Genomic DNA, 20,551 nt, shown 5'->3' with positions numbered 1-20,551 from the left:
AAATGTGCGGGGGAAAAAAAAAGAAAAATGATCTGCAGGCCACAATTTGTATCGTGCAGGAGTGCTTCAGCCTCTGTGGTCTTTAAAAGTCCCACTCCGATTGCCTTTGAGAGATTTTTCAAAGATCTGACTTGCAAGGATTAATTCCTTGAATACACCTAGGGAAGGAAGAAAAGGTACATACGAAGAATGCAGGTATTTCTCTTTCAGGCATCGTTTAAAAACCATTTATCTGATGGAATGATTGCCAGAGACTTAATATCTAGCTCACCCCAATCAAGCTAATGTATCTTGGCTCTTAAATTCAATACTCCTCCTTGGAACTTTCCCGTTTCTCCGCTGCCCCATACTCAAGTGTCCACCACACCTTTCCTTTCGTTTAGAGTGATGTTTACGTGTGTTTTTCCCCATGAAGACAGACACCACTTTATCCTAATCAACGAAAAATGATCGACCCTTCTTTTGCTAGGTGAGAAGCAAAATGAGGAAAAGCACACAAAGCAGAGAAAGTGGTTTCTTTCATTTAGAATGGATCATCTTAAGAGACTCTGCTTTGGATGTAAACATGTCCAGGAAAAGAGCATTTTTATTTATTTATTTATTTATTTGCGGTACGCGGGCCTCTCACTGCTGTGGCCTCTCCCGTTGCGGAGCACAGGCTCCGGACGCGCAGGCTCAGCGGCCACGGCTCACGGGTTCCCGGATGTGGGATCCTCCCGGACCGGGGCACGAACCCGCGTCCCCTGCATCGGCAGGCGGACTCTCAACCGCTGCGCCACCAGGGAAGCCCAAAAAGAGCATTTTTAAGAAATGTATACCCCGTGTGAGTATTACGGACATGACACCCTGGAATCAGTTAACTGGAAAATATGTGCTTATTAAATATGAGTATCCAAGCACCACGTGTATCGGGGGCATTGTGATTTCCACAAATGGCTAGACATGTACAAGTAACAGGCCAACTTCTGTTTTTTTTTTTTTTTTTTTTTTTTTTTCGGTACGCGGGCCTCTCACTGTTGTGGCCTCTCGCGTTGCGGAGCACAGGCTCCGGACGCGCAGGCGCAGCGGCCACGGGCCCAGCCGGTCTGCGGCACGTGGGATCCTCCCGGACCGGGGCACGAACCCGCGTCCCCTGCATCGGCAGGCGGGCTCTCAACCACTGCGCCACCAGGGAAGCTCAAGCCAACTTCTTTTAAGAAATTCTGAATCGTTCATAAAGAGATCAAGGAAATTCTCCGCCATAAGGCACATGCTAGTCAATAACTTTGCACATTTGACGTTGAAAAAAAAAAGTCTTTTCTGCCTCCTCCTCACCACCCCGCATCCTTTCACACTGTCTTTATTTGCTGCAGACTTTTACTTTCCTCTGGGGCCCTCTGTCCCCGCACAGCGAGGAACCCTCTCTGCTCTGCTGCTCATCTCAACCTCTGCACAAAAGGCATCTGTCTCATGTCAGGGTCTTTATTCCACTGCAGTGGCTTCCATATCTACCCCCCGCCGTGTGCCTGCAAAATCCCAGGGGCAAAGAGGAAGCATCCACAACCAAGCCAATTCCTTAACTGCGGAACAAATCAAAGTAATGCAACGGGCATTTTTAGCCACCAGGAGGCAGAAGAGGAAAACCCAAGTAAATGACCATTGCTACAAAACCTGGCTATGATGTTTTTGTCCAGAGTGCTTGGTTCTTACCAACGCACGAGCAACCAGAGTCCAGATTACAGCATTTCCGAATGAGTATGAAATGCACAGAGAGCTATTGATGAAGATGATGAAAGACCCTGGGTGGGGGTGGGGGCAGGGCAAGGGGGAAGCATCTTGTTTATTTTCTTGTTTGCGTAACTTTAGGATCAGGGACGCTATGCCAACCCTCCCTTCCCCCTTGCACTGTGTCCACCCCATGACTGTGTCATCTAGGGGGTATACCTCCCTCTAACCCTCAGTCCGTCTTGAGCCACACCAGGGAGCTCTGCAGAAATGAGACCGGGAGCCTGTTGCCTCGCTGGCCGATCCCCTCCCCCGCCCACCACACAGGGTCTTATTCTAAGGGCTTCCAATCTTTCCTTCCACCCTCTTTCCGTTCTGGGGTTGTGACCGGTGCCACATCAAGTGCCTGGCCTCTGCCCCCCATTTTCTCACACTTCTCCCAAACTTCCTGTACTTTTCCCACTTTATCTTTTTTTTTTTTTTTTTTTTTTTTTTGCGGTACGCGGGCCTCTCACTGTTGTGGCCTCTCCCGTTGCGGAGCACAGGCTCCGGACGCGCAGGCTCAGCGGCCATGGCTCACGGGCCCAGCCGCTCCGCGGCACGTGGGATCTTCCCAAACCAGGGCACGAACCCGCGTCCCCTGCATCAGCAGGCGGATTCTCAACCGCTGCGCCACCAGGGAAGCCCTCCCACTTTATTTTTTCCGTCAGTGCAATACTTCATCCTTCCTGCCTACCCATTTAGCTTCTTACAGCATTTTTCCATCCCTAAATAATGCGCAGTTTCCCTCTGAGGATGGATAAAGGAAGCTTTTCCCGGTCACAAATCTGATCAGGGGACATCTGAGCAGAGAGGATAGAGGATGGACTTAGGGGGTAGCATGGAGACCCTTGAAGGGAAAGACGATATTTTTTTCTTTATAGATACCTTGATGAACCTGCGACTTGATAAGGAAGATGTGTTCCACGAGTAATTTAAAAGAAAAGCCGACCCAATCCAAAAATGGGCAGAAGACCTAAATAGACATTTCTCCAAAGAAGACATACAGATGGACAAGGGGCACATGAAAAGATGCTCAACATCCCTGATTGTTAGAGAAATGCAAATCAAAACGACAATGAGGTAGCACCTCACACCGGTCAGAACGGCCGTCACCAAAAAGTCTACAAACAATAAATGCTGGAGAGGGTGTGGAGAAAAGGGAACCTTCGTGCACTGTTGGTGGGAATGTAAATTGGTGCAGCCACTGTGGAGAACAGGATGGAGGTTCTGCAAAAAAACTAAAAATAGAGCTACCGTATGACCCAGCAGTCCCACTCCTCAGCATATATCTGGACAAAACCATGATTCAAAAAGCTACATGCACCCCAATGTTCACAGCAGCACTACTGACAATGGCCAAGACATGGAAACAACCTAAATGTCCACAGACAGATGAATGGATAAGAAGTTGTGGTGTGTATACACACACACACACACACACACACACACACACACACAATGGGATACTACTCAGCCATAAAAAAGAATGAAATGATGCCATTTGCAGCAACATGGATGGACCTAGAGATCATCAAACTAAGTGAAGTTAGTCAGAGAGAGAAAGACAAATATCACACAATATCACTTACATGTGGAATCAAAAAAAACATGATATGAATGAACTTATTGACAAAACAAAAATAAGAGTCACAGATGTAGAAAACAAATTTATGGTTACCAGGGGGTAAGGGCTGGAGATAAATTGGGAGATTGGGATTGACACATACACACTACTATATATAAAATAGATAACAAATAAGGACCTACTGTAGAGCCCAGGGAACTCTACTCAATACTCTGTAATGACCTATGTGGGAACAGAATCTAAAAAAGAGTGGGTATATGTGTATGTATAACTGATGCACTTCGCTGTACAGCAGAAACTAACACAACATTGCAAATCAACTCTACTCCAATAAAAATTAATTTTAAAAAAAGAAAATCTGTAGTAAAAGATAAAAACAAAGAAAAGAGAAGAAAAAAGGATTCTCAGGGTAAAAAATGGTGAAAGTACCAAAGAGTAAACATCTTTAACTCCCAAGTGAAAGAGAAATAGAAATCGGAAATTCATATTTTTCAGCAGAGGTACCTAAGGCATGTTAGAACCACTAAATACCCCTGATGTGAACTGCTTGTGCACACATGGGCTAGCTCTTTGAAGGCAGGTATCAAGCCTCTCCTCCAATGATTCCAGATCCCTTTTATGAACGGAATCTGACACGGAACAGCAATATATCAAACAGGTAAAGGTGAAACTGCTCTGGCTGATGTCAAAGGGCTCCCTCCAAATGCCAGCCCACCCACCTGCCATTTCAATGCAGACTAAGACCCCCACAAAGGAGACCAGAAAGCCACGGGCCACACCATCACAGCACGCACAGAGCTCAAGTCATGTGCCTTTCATTCAAATGCTCTTCCTGCTGTGCGTTTATTTCAAACCATTTCCATCCTACACTGAAAGTTATGACACCAATGAATGAAAGCAGTGTTACGCAATTACAATTAACAACCTTAAAGAGAAAGGCAACTTCCGAAACACCATTACACAACCTTCCCTGAGATAAAAACTTTGAGGGTAGCTACACTTCTTGAAAAATGAGTAGGTCTTTCTGATGCTTTTTTAATCCTTGAAAAAGTCAGTTATATAAACCTATGGACAACATTTCAAAAGACTATAAGATACCTGTCAGGTGAGAAGTCCACTGAAGTTGAAACAGCAGGGAAGGGGACAGGGCACAACCTCTAAAAGAATCACACAGCCCTTAAGGATCTGACATAAGCTGGTGAGAATCGGTTAGATCCAAGATGGTGGAAGATTTGACTTCCAGTGGACCTTGAACCTCATTAAATGCCCACTGTAATACATTAGCATCTAAATGACATACCTATAGGCGCCAGGACAGTTCCCAGGCCAACCATAAAGGGCCAAAAAGTCGGTGGTGGCCCAATTCCTGGAAATCTCCACCCCCCTCCCCCAAATACTTGGAATTTTGTCATGTCCCACTCATTAGCCTATGAAACTACCCAGCCCATAAAAACTAACCACCCCGTATTTCGTGGCCTCTTGCTTTCTGAGATGGGCCCGCACTCTGTCTGTGGAGCGTGTTTCTCCCAAGGCTGTTCTCGCCTTTTGAGTCAGACCGCATTCTGTCTATGGGATGTGTATCTCTCTAAATAAATCCACTTCTCACCCATCACTTTGTCTCTCACGGAATTCCTTCTGCACTGAGACATGGAGAACCTGAGCTTCATTCAGTTCTGAGACCAGCCGTGTGATCTCAATCAAAAGACAGTGGGCTCAAGTCCCAGTGTGGGTTCTGGCTGAGTTTGAGTCCCGGCCCATCGGTTCAAGTCCCACTCTGGGTTGTGCGGTTTCAAGGTCATTCTCTGGGTCAACTGTCTTTAATTCCATTTATTGGCCACAGACAGCAACAAGGCAACAGACTGGGCCTAAGAGGTTAGACACCTGACTAGCTGATAAAGCCTTCGATCTACTGTGTCTGAGAGCTCTGATTTTACAAATGCCCTCGCTGGGGCCAATACCACATCACCATGCACCATAGTGATGATCTGATGAAAATGCATCAGCGATGAAGGACCCACTTTGAGGAACATAAAATACAGCATAAGCATCGAATCGCAATTTTGTATCTAGATCAACCATACGCACATGCGACGTTTTGTGCGATTAGAGAAGCTGGATCTGACGTAAAGATTTGCACTGTTTCCTACGGCAGTTCACCTAATTAATACTGTTAGACCAGGGTTCCAATCTTGGCTCGAATCACTACAACCTGTACCACTGTGAGTCCAACCCATCACCTCTGAGCCTTTGTTTCCCCACAGGTAAGATGAGGGAAGCCTTCCAAGGGAGTGTATGCGGATTAAATGAAGGAGCATCTACAATGTCCAGCGATGGCTACACCGCAGGCGCTCCATGACTTTCGTGCTAAGGCACAGAGGTAAGATTGTTTCAAAGCAAAATGGTTTAAAGCCCGCAGGAGGCATCAAATCATAGGAAAACCAAAAAGGTAACACCCTCCCAGCTAAACTAAAATCAGCATTTGAATGGAGGTCTAATTAACCAACTGAAGATACAAATTAGAGACATTAATGAAGAAAAGCAAAGGTAAGAGCCACCCATAAATAAACTCCAGGTATTTCCATCAGTAAGTCTCAGCGAGGAGATTCCTCTTATATAGTAATGGTCTTTGAACAATCATCGTGACAGAAAAATAGAGGCAGATTTGATAGAACTCAAGTTTTAGCTATGTATGCTTTCCTAATGACAAAGGTATACAGCAGGAGGAATAGGAAATATGCTTTAAAAAGATCTCCTTTGAAAATAAATGGACCACCAGTTTGTTCATTAGACCTTGTGTGGGTATGAATCATTACTTTATAGCTGTGATGGTACATCCCAGTTTGCCTGCAATAATCCCAGTTTATTAAGAGCATTATTAACAATTTTCAAAGTGTCCCGGATTAGATAATAAATTACATGCTCAATGGCTAGCAAGGTTGTGTGACGCAGTTCTGATTAAAGAAAATATACATTGTTCAAAAAGCACGTGCGAAGATCCTGTCATCTGTGTCTTTTTACGAGCGTCTTATGATCGCTTTTGTTTAATTAAGGTGGTTCCGTTTAGACGTCAGTATTTGACAGATATTACCGTTTGGGCCAGTCGCAATTTTTTTCAGTGGATCAACAGTGAAGTTAATAAGATGTCCAAGGCTATTAATAACACTGGAAATGATCACCTGTCTGGGTTTACTGGTTCCTAGTGCTGGGCTATGAAACTTCACGTACATGAACCCATTGGACGTTTATATGCTATGTACAATAACCTTGCCAGAGAGAGAATGGGGCCACCTTTTACAGAGACTCCAAAAAAATCAGCCGACTTTCTCAATGTCACACCACAGACACCAAGTAGTTCATTCTTATCTCATTATAAAAACCTATGTTCTTTCCACACCAGCCTCCTACTTCCGTCTCACCATCAGCCATCTTTCTAAACCTTTTTTTTTGGGTAGGAAAACAGCATTTGTTACTCTGTAAGAGAACGGTAATCATCTCAAACAATGTTTTTCCATTCCTTGGGCAGAAAAATAGCATTTATGCATTTAGTACTTTTGAAAAAAAAAACTCAAACGCTATTTCAACATTTTGGTAAAAACGTCTATTCCTATCAGAGTGCTAATGGAGATGATCATCACCGTGCATGCTGTACCATTTTACTGGATCCTTTTTAAAAATATCTGGACGCCAAGGGTCTGAAATATTTTTCGAGAGTGATACTAGTGATTTCCTGCAAGCAAAAAGTAAATGGCCACTGCACAGTCTTCCAGAGGATGGTAGCCCATGCAATAAAGCAAGCCCCATTTAAAAAATCTCTATCGCCCTGTATAATCAGCCAAGTTGGCACGCTGCACTCCATCAGATAAAAGGGGGTCTGTGGTGCTGAGCTTCACACTAACTCATTCGTGGAATGCAAATAGACTGGCTTGGAGATGCTAAATTGCTTCTTTTACTTCCATATGCCATAACTCTCACAGCCCTCTGTTATCTTACCAAGATTTTTTCTTTTTAACTCTCAGCAGCAAAAGGTAAAATTAAAATTGAACAATGAGAAAAGTTCTAAAAGCAAGCTTTTTCTTTTCTTCTTTTCTTAAAAAAAAAAAAAAAAAAAAAAATGAAGGTGTGTATAATTCCCACAGTACTTTTCCAGATTCACAAATGGGCCAAACAGATAAGAGATCACTGTGTAAAGCTGCTTAATACCAGTTTTGGCGTTAAACGGGGGAGACAATCGATTTCTTTTCAAATCTAACCTTTTAAGTCACATCACCACCATGTTGTACAGGCAGTTGGACGCTCTGTTACTCCACTGAAGCAAGGACTCACCCAAAGCCCACTGCTTTGTTCAGAAAGCAGAGCCCCGAGCTGGTGATGCTACCGAGGTGCGCCCACACTGCCCTCTTTGAAAGGGCTGCTAGCAGCAAGCCCTGGTCCGTGGCTTCCTTTGCCCACCTCTTCCTCAGAATGGACCTTTTGTAAAACATCAAGAAACAACATTTCCGGTTTCAAACACCAGTAGCCAAAGCAACTAGCCAGAGGCATCTGAAACACATTCGGAGAGGCATGCCATCCTTGCTGTGCAACACGAACGGAAATCATTCCACGAAGTTCTGGCTCCTAGCACCGACGAGAAAAGAAAAGGAAATAAAAACCGCAAAACAAGAAGGCTCTAGACTCTGAGGCTTTTTGTTGTGTTTCACCTTAAGATCGTGAAATTTCCAGTACTTTATCGATGCTCCACAACGCCCAACTTTGCAAACATCTGTGGGTGATGTGCATTTCTAAATTAGAAGCTCATCTACAGCTCAGCCCTTTGCTCCGGGGTCTTCTATAGGTGAATGTCCTCAGTAGTGAATGAAATAAAATGCTCAAAACAAAATTAAAACCTCAAGTTGAAACTAAAATATTCTTAGTGATACTCGCCTCTCTGGAGAAAACATTTCAGCCCTGTTTCCTATTTGAAACAGGTCCGTTGGTCCATTTTATTTTTCCTATCTTTTACCATAACCATCCTGTGACATACAGATCTCATTCTCATAGCCACCCTGCTGTAAACTCAATTTTCTGCATCCTCTCAATGCGTTTTTGCCTTGAAAATGAACGTCGTTACACAGGCTAGGAATATTATTCACGAACTGACCGAGAGCAAAAGCTAAATCACAGAAGAAGGTAAGCTTCAAAATATGAACTTCAAAATATGTTATTTGTTTTTCCAACCCCCAGCTGGGGAAAAACCAATTTAACACCGAAACAACGGAGAGCTGCTCTTGAATTCCTATGCACTTGGCCAATGTCCTTTCATCATAAATCATAAAATTTACATAAAATGAAAAACCATCAAATGACATAATTCAAATAGGAGTCATTCCACCTCATGTAAATGCAACAGGCATGCAACTCTTCAAGATACGACAGACACAGGCAACGCGTTAAGGAATTAAGTAAAGGATTTTCCGACAAACGATGAACTGGTGAACACACCTACAAACCCACAAGAGAAAGCTAACGTCTGTGGCCATTATCTACCATTACCAAGTTATCACCTATTACCAAATGCGCTATCAGACACGTCTCCAAACTGTGTTCATTCCACAGGGCTATGTTGGCTGAGCCCACAGAAAGAAAAGTGCTTTCAATAGAATATCACGTTCAGTTGATCACCTTGGAGGCTGCATTTGTTTGAGGCGGATCCTAGGAAATGAAATTCCTGGATTAAACAGTGCAAACTTTAAAAAACAACCGCAACAAGACAGACGGCGCTGCGTGAACGTCAAGGGACAAATATATCTTGCGGCATGAAGTGAGTGAGCTCCGTGTAGTAGAAATTTCTAGGGATTAGAGTAACGCAGTTGGAATCAGCGAGCCCGAAATCAAAAGCAGAACTTCCTCGTGGCCTCCTGTGCGGTGGGTCAGCAAGACGGAGTCACTCACCTAGAATTCCCAGGCGGTAGTTAATTGTGATGACGATGACATTGCCGTAGCTCGCTAGAATACTGCCGTCAACCATGTTGCCCGTGCCCTCCATGTAAGACCCGCCGTGGATGTACACCATTACCGGCTTCTTACTGTTCTGATCATGGATGTCTGGAAAAAAAAGCCAAGTTAAGGAAACACAATAAAACATCATGCTGATTAACCGACGCTGCATCAAGGGCAAAGGACGAGGGTGACTCTTCCTAGTTGAGATTGGAATCAACTGCACGGCCCTTTTTACATTAGCTATGTTCTTGGTAAGATGGCCTCAGGAAGACGGTCACCGTGGTTAAATTTTCTACCCACAGGAAGGATGCAGGCATTGGAAGGAACGTGTATGCAGGTGTAGGTTTCTGTATGTATCCCCAACACTAAAAATGCAAGGATGGAGATGAAATACATCTTCCCTAAAGGGCGCTCAAACCCTAGAAGGGCATCTATTACAAAATATATTTTCATCAGCTAAATAAGTGTGAAATCAACGTCAAGATTATAATTTATTTTTACTGTAACGTCTATCTTCAGTCAAAGATGAGCTTACAGATTCATTTTCAACTTAACAACGAGAACATAAAACTAGTAGTGAAACCGTTAGCTCTCAGTACAGGGCACATGACGACAAAAAACAAATAAATGGTTAAAAATGATCAACGGGACAGAAATGTGTAAAAACAAAACAAAATGTCCAAGCAAGTGTTTTTTTCTCTAATTTACTGATTGCAGTAACATCCCAACTTAAGTGACAAAAAAAAAAAAAAAAAAAAAAAAGAGAGAGAGAGAGAGAGAGGAGAGCTGGAATAAAAATGAAAGTTTGGCAATGCTCCATATTTTTACAGGGGATATAAACTCCCATTGTGATTTGCAACCAGAATACCCAGTCATCATTATTTTATTGAACAATGATGTGAAAATCCTATTTTGCAATGTTCTGTGACAACAGAACTTTGGAGACCGTATGTCCATTTGTACAGCCCACTTTCTGAAAAGTTGTGATTAAATAACTTGTTTGGTGTAAATCATTCCTTGGGCTTACCTTTAATGCTGAAGAATCCTGACCTCGATTCTAATGATTTTGGACACTTACGTATGTATAGACATATATATGTGTGTGTCATTTAAATATGTGCGTATCAAAAGAAAACCAAACGTATCCATGTACATTTATTTTCATTTTTTCTTAAAGAAAAACTTCTTTCCCCTAATTGATGGACACACTTTTGAACCATCAGAAAGGAATTTTGAGGAAACACACCACCCTTTTGGATGGTGGCTGCATCTAAAATGAATTAGGACCATGATCTGAAAACACGCTCCTGGGTGCCACCGTACGGCATCCGGAAGGCAAAAGAAACCCAGTGGCCACAGTCAAGTGCAGAAAAAAGTGTCAAGCTGCCCGTGTGTCTGCAGATATTTAATCTGCCGCAGAACACTATTTTCTCCCGTAAAACTTCAAGAGGAAGTAAAAATCCTTTTTTTAATCCTTCACTCATCATAGGCTACACGGAATTTTTAAATAAATCACTGTCCCTATAGGGGTTCGGCGGTTTACACCATCCACCCCTCTCTCCGGACTCTGATTTGCTGTGTTAGCCCTTATGCACATGTTACCATTCTGCAGCAGGCTGCACACGCTACTCCACTGTGGGAAAGGAAGAAGCTGCGATTGTGAGGGCTGCCTTACGGGGTTCCCTCAGAGAAAACGTCTGGTTAACAGCTCTTACCTCCGAGACACAAAGAACAAGGCTCTCACGAGGTCGAGGAAGAAATAACCAGATGCCAGATTCGTTCCAAGTAAAAAAAATTATCACAGTTTCTTGGTATTCAAGGAAAACTAGACAGCACATTAACAGGAATAAAGGGGACGGGTGAACACTGCAAAAACAGATCCTAATGGTCAAAAGGATATAATACACTGAAAAGCCAGAAAAGAGCAAGATGCAAATTAACACCCGTAGTTGGCTACACAGGGATACGGATAAAACTACAGGTGTTCTGAGGCCTCACAAAGGAGAGGCTAGCTGCTGATTCAGGTGCACGTATGATACTCCAAGGCCATCAGAAGAACTTTCTTAGAGGGTTATTAGAAGCAGGGAGAACCCTATGAACGCAGGTCAAAAAAAAAAAAAAAATGAACTAACAGTAGTGTTGAGAGAACAGCGGGCATGAAAAAGCAACATTGGGAAAACTCCTCTCGTAGAGCCACTGATTAGAAACAAATGGAAGACGCCAGGACAACCAAGCAAGTGACAGAAAGGGACTTGGAGGACAGTCTTGCTTCCCAGAAAGGACAGCTCGCCACTGCACTGTAAGCTGCCTCTCAGCCAGAGAACCGAAGGTCCGTCGAGGGCCTTCAATGTTTTAAGGTAAATTAACGGAGATCCATGCATTTGGCTACTCAGAAGGGAAAAACATGTTTTCACCCAGCCTACACAGCCTTAGAGCCAGCAAAGCTTAACGTCAAACATTTTTTTTTTCTTTTCTTCTAAACCATTTATTCTGCTGAAGGAAGAGGATACAACGTGCTAATGATGGTTTAGATGTCATGTTAGCTTCCATCTTTAAAAAAAAAAAAAATCACTTTGCTTCTAGTGTATCATCTGTCAAACAATTTGAGATCCTTCAGGAAGAAACCCTCCACAGCAGCTAAACATTTTTTTGGGGAAAAATGTTCTTAAAGCAGCTGTGGTGTGAAGACAAAGACACATAGATCTAACTTTTTGACAAATTTCAATTCCATCCCTCCCTTTTTTTTTCTTTAAAGCTGCTAAAAGGCAGTTCTGAAAGAAACAACATCTCTTTAAGACACTTTTTCATGTATTTTACTGTGAGCCAGAGAAGATTCTTTGAAAACCCTATTTTGGAATCAGTATGTTTGAAAAAAAAAAAACCCAGTAAAAACAAACAAAAACGGAAATGCCAGCTCCCCGAAAAGTTCTACTGAGGTGTCCCATTGTACACAGAAGAAATTCAGAAGACCAAAGCTCCAAAATACAAAATTATGAAATAACATTCGGAAAGAAGAAAAGAAAGCATACATGCATGTTTTAAAATATCATTTTCTCTTCTTGTCACCAAGCCAAAAAAAAAAAAAAAAAAAAAAAAGAAAAAGAAAAAAAAGAAAAAGAGTTTCCTTGTAAATGGCATTTTGTTACTCACTTCATACTGAGAAACATTAATACATGTTCTCCCAGGTGATTTGCAGTATCTACATGGTCATTGGAATTAAAAATGACAGTGGTTTCCAAACAAGAAGAAAATAAAGCACACAAAAGTGTACTCACTTCAGATAAGGGAGGAAAAACAGGCTGAAATGAAAAAAAAAAAATAGAATGATAGATATAAAATCATGCACCAAGGTCGAGCTTTGAAAAAAAACAAAAAATACCTTCATCTTCACCACGGTCATTACTGGTTATATCATCAGCGTTTTTCTTTGTGTTGGCTCCTGGTGTCATATTGAGAAGGAAAATAAAGGGAAAAAAGAGAATTCAAAAACAACAGGTTTGTGAAAAAGTCAGAAGAGAGAGAGGTACTACCCAGTAAAAGAAAAAACAATAATGTCATACAAAAAGTTGAAATCTGTTACATTTGGATTTCAAAAACATGAAATAGGGAGATGCAAAATGCATATAAACATAAATATGTCAAGAAGAACAAATTCAAAATGTTACTTGCAAAAAATATTAGATACTCTGTGAAAATGCAGTTTGGGGGTTAAAATGATATTACTGCCAAAAAAAAAAAAAACTAATGTGAGTTAAAAAAAAAAAAAAGAAAATTATTTGAAAAAGGGTTCCCCACATTTTATAAAGAAATGCATATAAAGTATTCAAATGTTCCTCTAGTTTTAACATGTTATAATCTAGATAAATTTTTGAAATGTCACTGATACAGTTTGCTTAGGAAATTCCATAATGTAAGAGGAAACACATTTAAACAATAAACATGAAAGAACTTTAATCAAAATATCTTAAAACCAACATAGTTTCATGCATAAGAACTTAAAAGCAAAACATTTATAATAAAAATCAGAAATGTCGCTACTTTATTTAAATCATGAAGACTCACCTATCCCCAGTGGCTAGAGAATATTGCACATTATTTATTCCTTTTGTCTACTGTAAACAAACCACCACTTTCAATAAGTATTTCTGAAGTCAAGATAAAACAGTAGAAATAATTTTTTTCTGTGTTTGAAACACTTATTAAATATTGCTTGAATGTTATTGCTATTTGTATAAAGAAAGAAAGAAAGAAAGAAACGAAGTCACCTACCTGAAACATAAACCACCTTGAAATTTCCAGGTAGTCAAAATGAACAGAGGGTCCCTTAACCACGCCAAAAAAAAAAAAAAAAAAAAAAAGACACAGAAAAAAGGTAAAAAACAAAACTCTCCTATGCTCTCTGTATGCAGTGTGCCATTTTGGTTTTTCTATTTTCCAGATACAAGAAGCTAAAACACTCAATACCACTGAGTTGTTTAATTAGCTCCAATGCTTTCTTTTTATAGACAGGCACAGCCCCACAGGCATGCCTATGGCAGTTCTGGATAAGTCAAATTGTGGCCATCAATTAAAATGGTCTTTGCCTTCCTCCACGGATACAGGGGTTAAGGGAGAGGAAATTTAATCACTATCACCCATAACACTTGTAGCTGGAAAGCCTCCTTCAGTTCTACATACCTCAGAGGGGCTTAAACATATTCTGAAACCAAGATCTGAAGTTGCTGGTTGTATAGCTCAATACGGGTTGATTATGGTCAATTTCATGTGGATAAACAAGGAGAACTGGGAGGGTAGGTGGAAACCTGATTCCTTGTATTTGTTGATTTTTGAGATTTAAATTTTCCCACTGTAGACAACTTCAAGTTACCAAGCTAAAGTAATTGACAAGAGCTTGGAAAAGAAATGCCCAAGACCCTTTGAAACTCAAGCCTACTACTAGTTTCACATCATCTACCTGAAAGTAAAATGGAGTCTTCTAGGAGACCACCTTTTCTCCTGACAACACATTCAAGTCCAATACTGTCATCAGCTTAACGTGGAAATCAATTCACATCCAAAAATTCCACTGCATTGAAAGAACTTAAAACAAACTAAAAAAACAACAACAACAACAACAAAAAACTCATCAAATTAGCTCCATTGCTTTTTGGGTTGTTTTGGTCAGAGTTTATCAATATAAAACTTATTTCAAAGCTACCTCCTGGGCTGAATTTATGGCAAAATCATGTTAAGAAGCGTATAAGAAATGCCTTTCTTAGAGAGACAGGCTACACGGATGATAGAACTAAAGTCCTTCTCATTTCTGAGAAACATTTCAATTTTTTGAAGACTTTCTAAGTTTGTAGAGAAACAGGTCACCTCTTTCATTAAAAAAGAGAAGACACTAGAAAAATAAAGGTGTAGTCAAAACACATGCAATGGATTTAGGGGAGAGAAAATGTTGTCTGATGAAGGTGATTCCCTCCCAGAAAATGTGTCCCTTTAAAATGTGTCCCAACTCTCCTGGGTACCAAGCTTCCCACAGCAGTCGGCATTAAGAAAGGCCTTTAGGGCTTCGCTGGTGGCGCAGCGGTTGAGAGTCCGCCTGCCGATGCAGGGGACGCGGGTTCGTGCCCCGGTCCGGGAGGATCCCACGTGCTGCGGAGCGGCTGGGCCCGTGAGCCGTGGCCGCTGCGCCTGCGCGTCCGGAGCCTGTGCTCCGCAACGGGAGAGGCCACAACAGCGAGAGGCCCGCGTACCGCAAAAAAAAAAGAAAAAAAGAAAGGTCTTTAATTAGGACTCCATACCCGGACTGTGCCTTTCCCATGAGCCTGTCCTAATATCCGTGCCTTCGTCTGGATTTTCTTCTTATAAAACTCTTCTGTCGCTGGAAACTCAGGCGCGTGACCACTGGCCTGGCTCAAACCCAAAGGCCATTCTGCAAGGTCTGGGGTGAGTTAAATGCCAGAGCTCTTTCCCAAGACCCAATTGTCAATGTCTTCAGGCTCACCATCAATGTGTGAAATTTGAGTAATCTGAAATCCTTCCCGGGGCAGGGGGAGACGCAGCATTCAAGGAAACTTCCCTCCAAAGGTGGAGGAAGGTGTTCTAAAGATTTACAAGCTTTGAAAATTGGTATAACCTAGATACGTCACTGATTCAAGGTTAATCCAGGGTAGTCTCTTTGACTCTCTACCAAATTCCTTTGTTCAAGCAAGCGTGAATTTTAAGGGCTCTACTGAGGTATAATTTTAAGTCATAAAATCAACTAACTCATCAAGGTGTAAAGTTCAAGGATTGCTTTTTTGAGTCAATGTATGGAGTTGTGCAACCATCAGCATAATCTGATTTTAGAATATTTCCTTCACCCCAAAACGATTGCTGGTGTCCAAATGCAGGCATTTGACGTTCCTATCCTCAGTCTCACTTAGTCAACTAGTGACGTAGTCTAGATGTGCCATTTCTGTGCATTTCCTATAAATAGATTCATACAGTATGCAGTCTTTTGTGTCTTGCTTTGTTCACGCAGTATAATGTTTGCAAAGTCCATCCGTGTTGTAGCATGCATCAGTATTTCATTCCTATTACTCATACCGATGAATAATAATCCAACTCATCTGTTGGCTGCCACGCTACTTGTCTTACTTCCACTTGGTGGCCAGTATGAATAACGCTGCTATGAACATTTCTGTGCAATATTTTTTATGGATGTATCTTTTATCTTGGATGGATATCAAGGAGTGGAATTGCTATGTCACATGGCACATTTATGTTTAGTACTGTAAGAAACTGCCAGACTGTTTTCCAAATCAGCTGCATCACTGTATATTCCCATCAGCAGTATATGCAGGTTCCAATTTCTCCACCTCCTACCCAAGATGTGTTATTATCTGTTTCATTATACGCATCCTAATAGGCGTCAAGATGGTGCCTCACTGCGGTTTTAATTTGCATTTCGCTAATGACTTAATCACGTCAAGGATCTTCTCCTGTACTATCTTCTTTGGTGGGATATCTATTCAAATATTTTCCCCATTTTTAAAATTGGGTTCTTTGTTCCTTATTCTTGAACTGTAATTATATTTTTTAGAGACAGGTCTTTTGCCAGAAAGATGATGTGGAAATCTTTTCTCCTGGTCTGTGTCTTCTCTTTAGATTTTCTCAACGGTGTTTTTTTGTTTGTTTGTTTGTTTGTTTTGCGGTACGCGGGCCTCTCACTGCCGTGGCCTCTCCCGTTGCGGAGGCTCCGGACGCGCAGGCTCAGCGGCCACGGCTCACGGGCCCAGCCGCTCTGCGGCACGTGGGATCCTCCCGGACCGGGGCACGAACCCGCGTCCCCTGCATCGGTGGGCGGACTCTCAACCACTGCACCACCAGGGAAGCCCTCAATGGTGTTTTTTGAAGTGCAAAGTTTTTTAATTCTGATGAAGTCTAACTTATCGACTGTTTTTTTTTAAAGCTTGTGTGTTTGACATCACATCTAAGAAATTCCACCTAATGAAAGGCCCTGAAGATTTCATGTTTTTTCCTAGATGGTGAAAAGTTTTACTTCTTCTATCTTTCATTTACTTTGAGTCAATGTTGGCATATGATATGAGGGAAGGTTTGAAATGCATCCTTTATCCAATTATCTCAGCACCATATGTACTGAAGACACTCTCCTTTCCTCAGTGAATTGCTGTGACACGATTCTTGAGAGTCAATTGCGTATAAACGGGAGGGTTGATTTCTGGACTCTTTAATTATGTCCCCTTCTATATTTATTTTTAATATTTATTTAATTTATTTATTTGGTTGCACCTGGTCTTAGCTGCAGCTGGCAGTCTCCTTAGTTGTGGCATGTGAGCTCTTAGTTTTGGCACGTGGGATGTAGTTCCCTGACCAGGGATGGAATCCGGGCCCCCTGCATTGGGAATTTGGAGTCTTAAGCACTGTGCCACCAAGCGAAGTTCCCCCTTCTATATTCCTATCCACGTGAGTACCCTACTGTCCGAGCTTTAGACAGGGAAAGGCAAGTCCTCCAACTTTCTTCTGCGTTTTCAAGATAGTTTGGTTTTTCAAAGGTGCTCCGCCACTACAGGCGAATGTTCCAATGAGCTTGTCAACGGAAGCAAAAAACACCTGCTGAGATTTTGATGGAAACTATTTGCAAAACTACAATTTTACATTAATTTTATAGAGCAGAGTCTGACCCAGAAACATTTAGATATCGCCTTTAATGTTCCATGTATATTTAATTTCCCACCCTTTTGTTCTTTTTCCGTAAGCTGCTGCAATATTTGTTCTCTCAATTATAACTATTTAAATGGCCTAAAAACCAACTGAGTACTCTTGAGCATCGAATTTAGTTACAATCATGAACTATGTAAACACAGGTGTTAGAGGACGCAGGGAAGAAGATTCTGCTGTAATTTATTCCAGAGTAAACCCATCCCGTGGCTGCTGAAAAGGCATTTCAAAGTCCAGACACGCCATGAGTTTTCTCCTGGTCCCCAAAAGACCAGAACAATATTCATTTACATCTAATAATTAGCATCTCCAGCAAACCTCAGTGGGAAATGGCTCTAAATATTAAGGGAATACTGAAATAACTTCAAACAAATATATTCCATTATTAAAATTTAAATATGATTTTATAAATAAAATATCTCAGTGTCCCAAGTCCTGAAGGATGTCCATGTTTTTTTACACCTGTTCTTCTCATGTTCCCTTTTAGCGTTTTATCTACATCATTTTCAAAAGTCAAGCTATTTAAAATAGTACTTTGTATCATAAATGTAATAGGAACCCCTTGTAGACAATTTGGAAAACGTAGACCAACCAGAGTCAATGAGAAAATAAAAGTCTATGGAAAACTTCTAGACGCTGCAGTTAACATTTTCAGGCAGGAAACTCATTTTATAAATGTTCTTTTTCACATACATTAAGTTACGGTGCCACCAAAGTATGCAAATCATGAAATAAAGTCACCAATGGTGTTATGTGATCACGTTATCTACACAATATAAAGAAAGGACAGAACCCCCAAAAAACCTTTCCAATTATTGCTCTTAATGCAAGATATCTTATTAAAATGTATTTATCAGCTCATATTGATTTCTTTTTTTCTTTTTTTTTTTGGTCCCTTCCAAGGGCACATTCCAAGTCCTACTGAATCTTGTCATCTCAAGGAAATATCTTAAAAAGAGCCTGCCTGGCTAAATGCATTGCTTTCCATATGGAGGAAGTTGTTGTGTACTGGGGTGTGGGAGAGAGAAATGCTTTCTTGGCCTTCACAGATAGGTATGTGATTGATGAGTCAGTCGCTGGGCCAGAGAGGACTACTTCTTTAATGTAATCAATCCTGGTAGGAGACCAGCAAGCAATTAAGATACCCCGGGCTCACTCCAGCAAGGAACTGAATGGGACCTGACCCACCTCAACCTGTCCTCATTCGTTCATTCCCTGGTACCGCCCCCCCCCCACCCCGTTCCTCCTGCAAACACGTACCGACGCTTCAGGTAGGCTGGCCCCGGCCAGGGGAGGAGAGGCAGCTGACGCAGACACGCCCATCCTGAAAGAGGCCACTCCTGTGTGAGACAGACTTGCTCAGGATGGCTGGGAAGGGGCCAAGGAACATGTTCAGCCATGGCTGGGAGTTGTGTCTATGACGGGAAGGTGCCAGCTTGCTGAGCACGTGCCAGCACGCATGGGTGAGCTGGGGTGAGGGCTCGCTTTCCATAAGCGCAGGAGGTGGGCTGCTTTGAGTGGGAGGGGAAGGGGAGCAGGGCAGTCAGGAGCCCAGGAGAGGGGAGCAGGGCAGGAACCCCGCGGGGATACCTCTTCTGTCACCCCTACACCTGGATGACGGGCTGGAACAGAGAGAAACGCTTGTGGATGAAGAACGTCGCCTGCCATATGAGTAAACAAAGGATGCTGCAGCCATCGAGCCCTCAGCCACTGGCATCCAGATGGGATTCGGGATGGAGACCAGTTGGAAACTGGCCCAAGACAGTTAATGTGACATCAGAGGAATGCTTGCAATGAGCCCAGACTCTTGCATTTCCCATACAGAGAAAAGTGCTAAACGCATTAACTTGAGAGGTCTGGGTTTCACTAATTAACAGTCATCTTTTGATGTTCTGACTGCCTGGTCTTTATTGCAAAAACTCCTATACATCCAGGCTCCTCCCCTACCTCTTTGGGGCAGCCCCTCAGCGCTATCTGAGCTGCTGTGTCCCACACTTAAGTTCTCAGAAAGTCTGCCAAAGAAAACACAGTTCTCAACTTTTAGGGTGTGCATTTTTTTCAGTCCACACTCTCCACACGTAAATCATAACATATGTTCTAACCTCCACGTTCACATTAATTACCCCAGTGAACCTCAAAGACAACATGAAACATCTTATCTGTGGGTCCCTCCAATGTACGTGCCCCTTGAAAACTTGGCACCTACAGAAAAGTTCAACTTCTGCACTTGAAGAAATCAGCATAGCTGACCTACTCCTTCATGTCTGCTTCTCCCTGAAATCAGAATATCTAAACAAGACCAAGTTACATGACTAACAAAAATATGTGTACATCTGGGAAGCTTGTCTAATGGAACCTTCATCAAAAGTGATTCCCCCCAAACCAGCATTTGGAATGATTTATCTCTCTTTTTTTTTTTACATACATGCCATGGCAATGCAGGAAGGTCACGTCTCTGATCAGTCCTGAAGGCCACTCTTTCATAATGTGGGGGAAGGGTTTTGGTGACCAGAAAGCCTTAGGAAAAAGCACACCTACAAGGGGAGTGTATGGAAATTTCTTGCCCTCCAGTCATCAGCAGTTATACTTTGAAAAAAAAGTTCAGAAAGCTCTCTCTGAATTTGAAGATCTCTGCTCCAGAATACATAAAGAGAGATAGAATCACAGAGTTACTCTGTGTTCCCACCATTTGGATCTTGAAAGGCTTTATGATCTGTTTTTCCAACTGAAAAAAAAAAAAAGATGACGGACCAGTTCCAAGCCTGGGACCCCAATTTCCCCATAGCTGTGGAGCTCACAATCCAGGTGTGCCAGCCAACCACAGATGAGCATATCCTTGTGGAGAAAGACCTTGTCCAATGGGCACCTGTGAACTGCAAGCTGATCCGAGGCACAAGAACCTCCCAGCTGAGGACACTCCCGATTTCCAACCCAAAGCACCGTGCACTAAATAAAGGATGATTTAAAAAGCTGAGATTTGGTATACAAACAGCTCATACAACTCAATAACAAAAACCCAAAAAACCCAATGGAAAA

General features: G+C 42.1%; 1 protein-coding gene across 5 annotated transcripts in view; it reads right to left on the bottom strand.

Annotated features, from left to right (window-relative positions):
* Positions 1 to 20,551, bottom strand: part of NLGN4X (neuroligin 4 X-linked) — a 333,213-nt gene that overhangs the window by 116,285 nt on the left and 196,377 nt on the right. For all 5 annotated transcript variants that reach the window (XM_067023747.1, XM_067023746.1, XM_059050270.2 and 2 more), the window contains one exon: positions 9,260 to 9,412. In XM_067023747.1, coding sequence (XP_066879848.1) covers positions 9,260 to 9,412 — 153 coding nt within the window. The remainder of the gene's footprint in view (positions 1 to 9,259; positions 9,413 to 20,551) is intronic.

The sequence above is a fragment of the Kogia breviceps genome, chromosome X, assembly GCF_026419965.1.
Source record: "Kogia breviceps isolate mKogBre1 chromosome X, mKogBre1 haplotype 1, whole genome shotgun sequence".
NCBI lineage: Eukaryota > Metazoa > Chordata > Mammalia > Artiodactyla > Physeteridae > Kogia > Kogia breviceps.
Note: the sequence above shows the minus strand (reverse complement) of the source record. Positions and strands in the feature narration are given on the sequence as shown.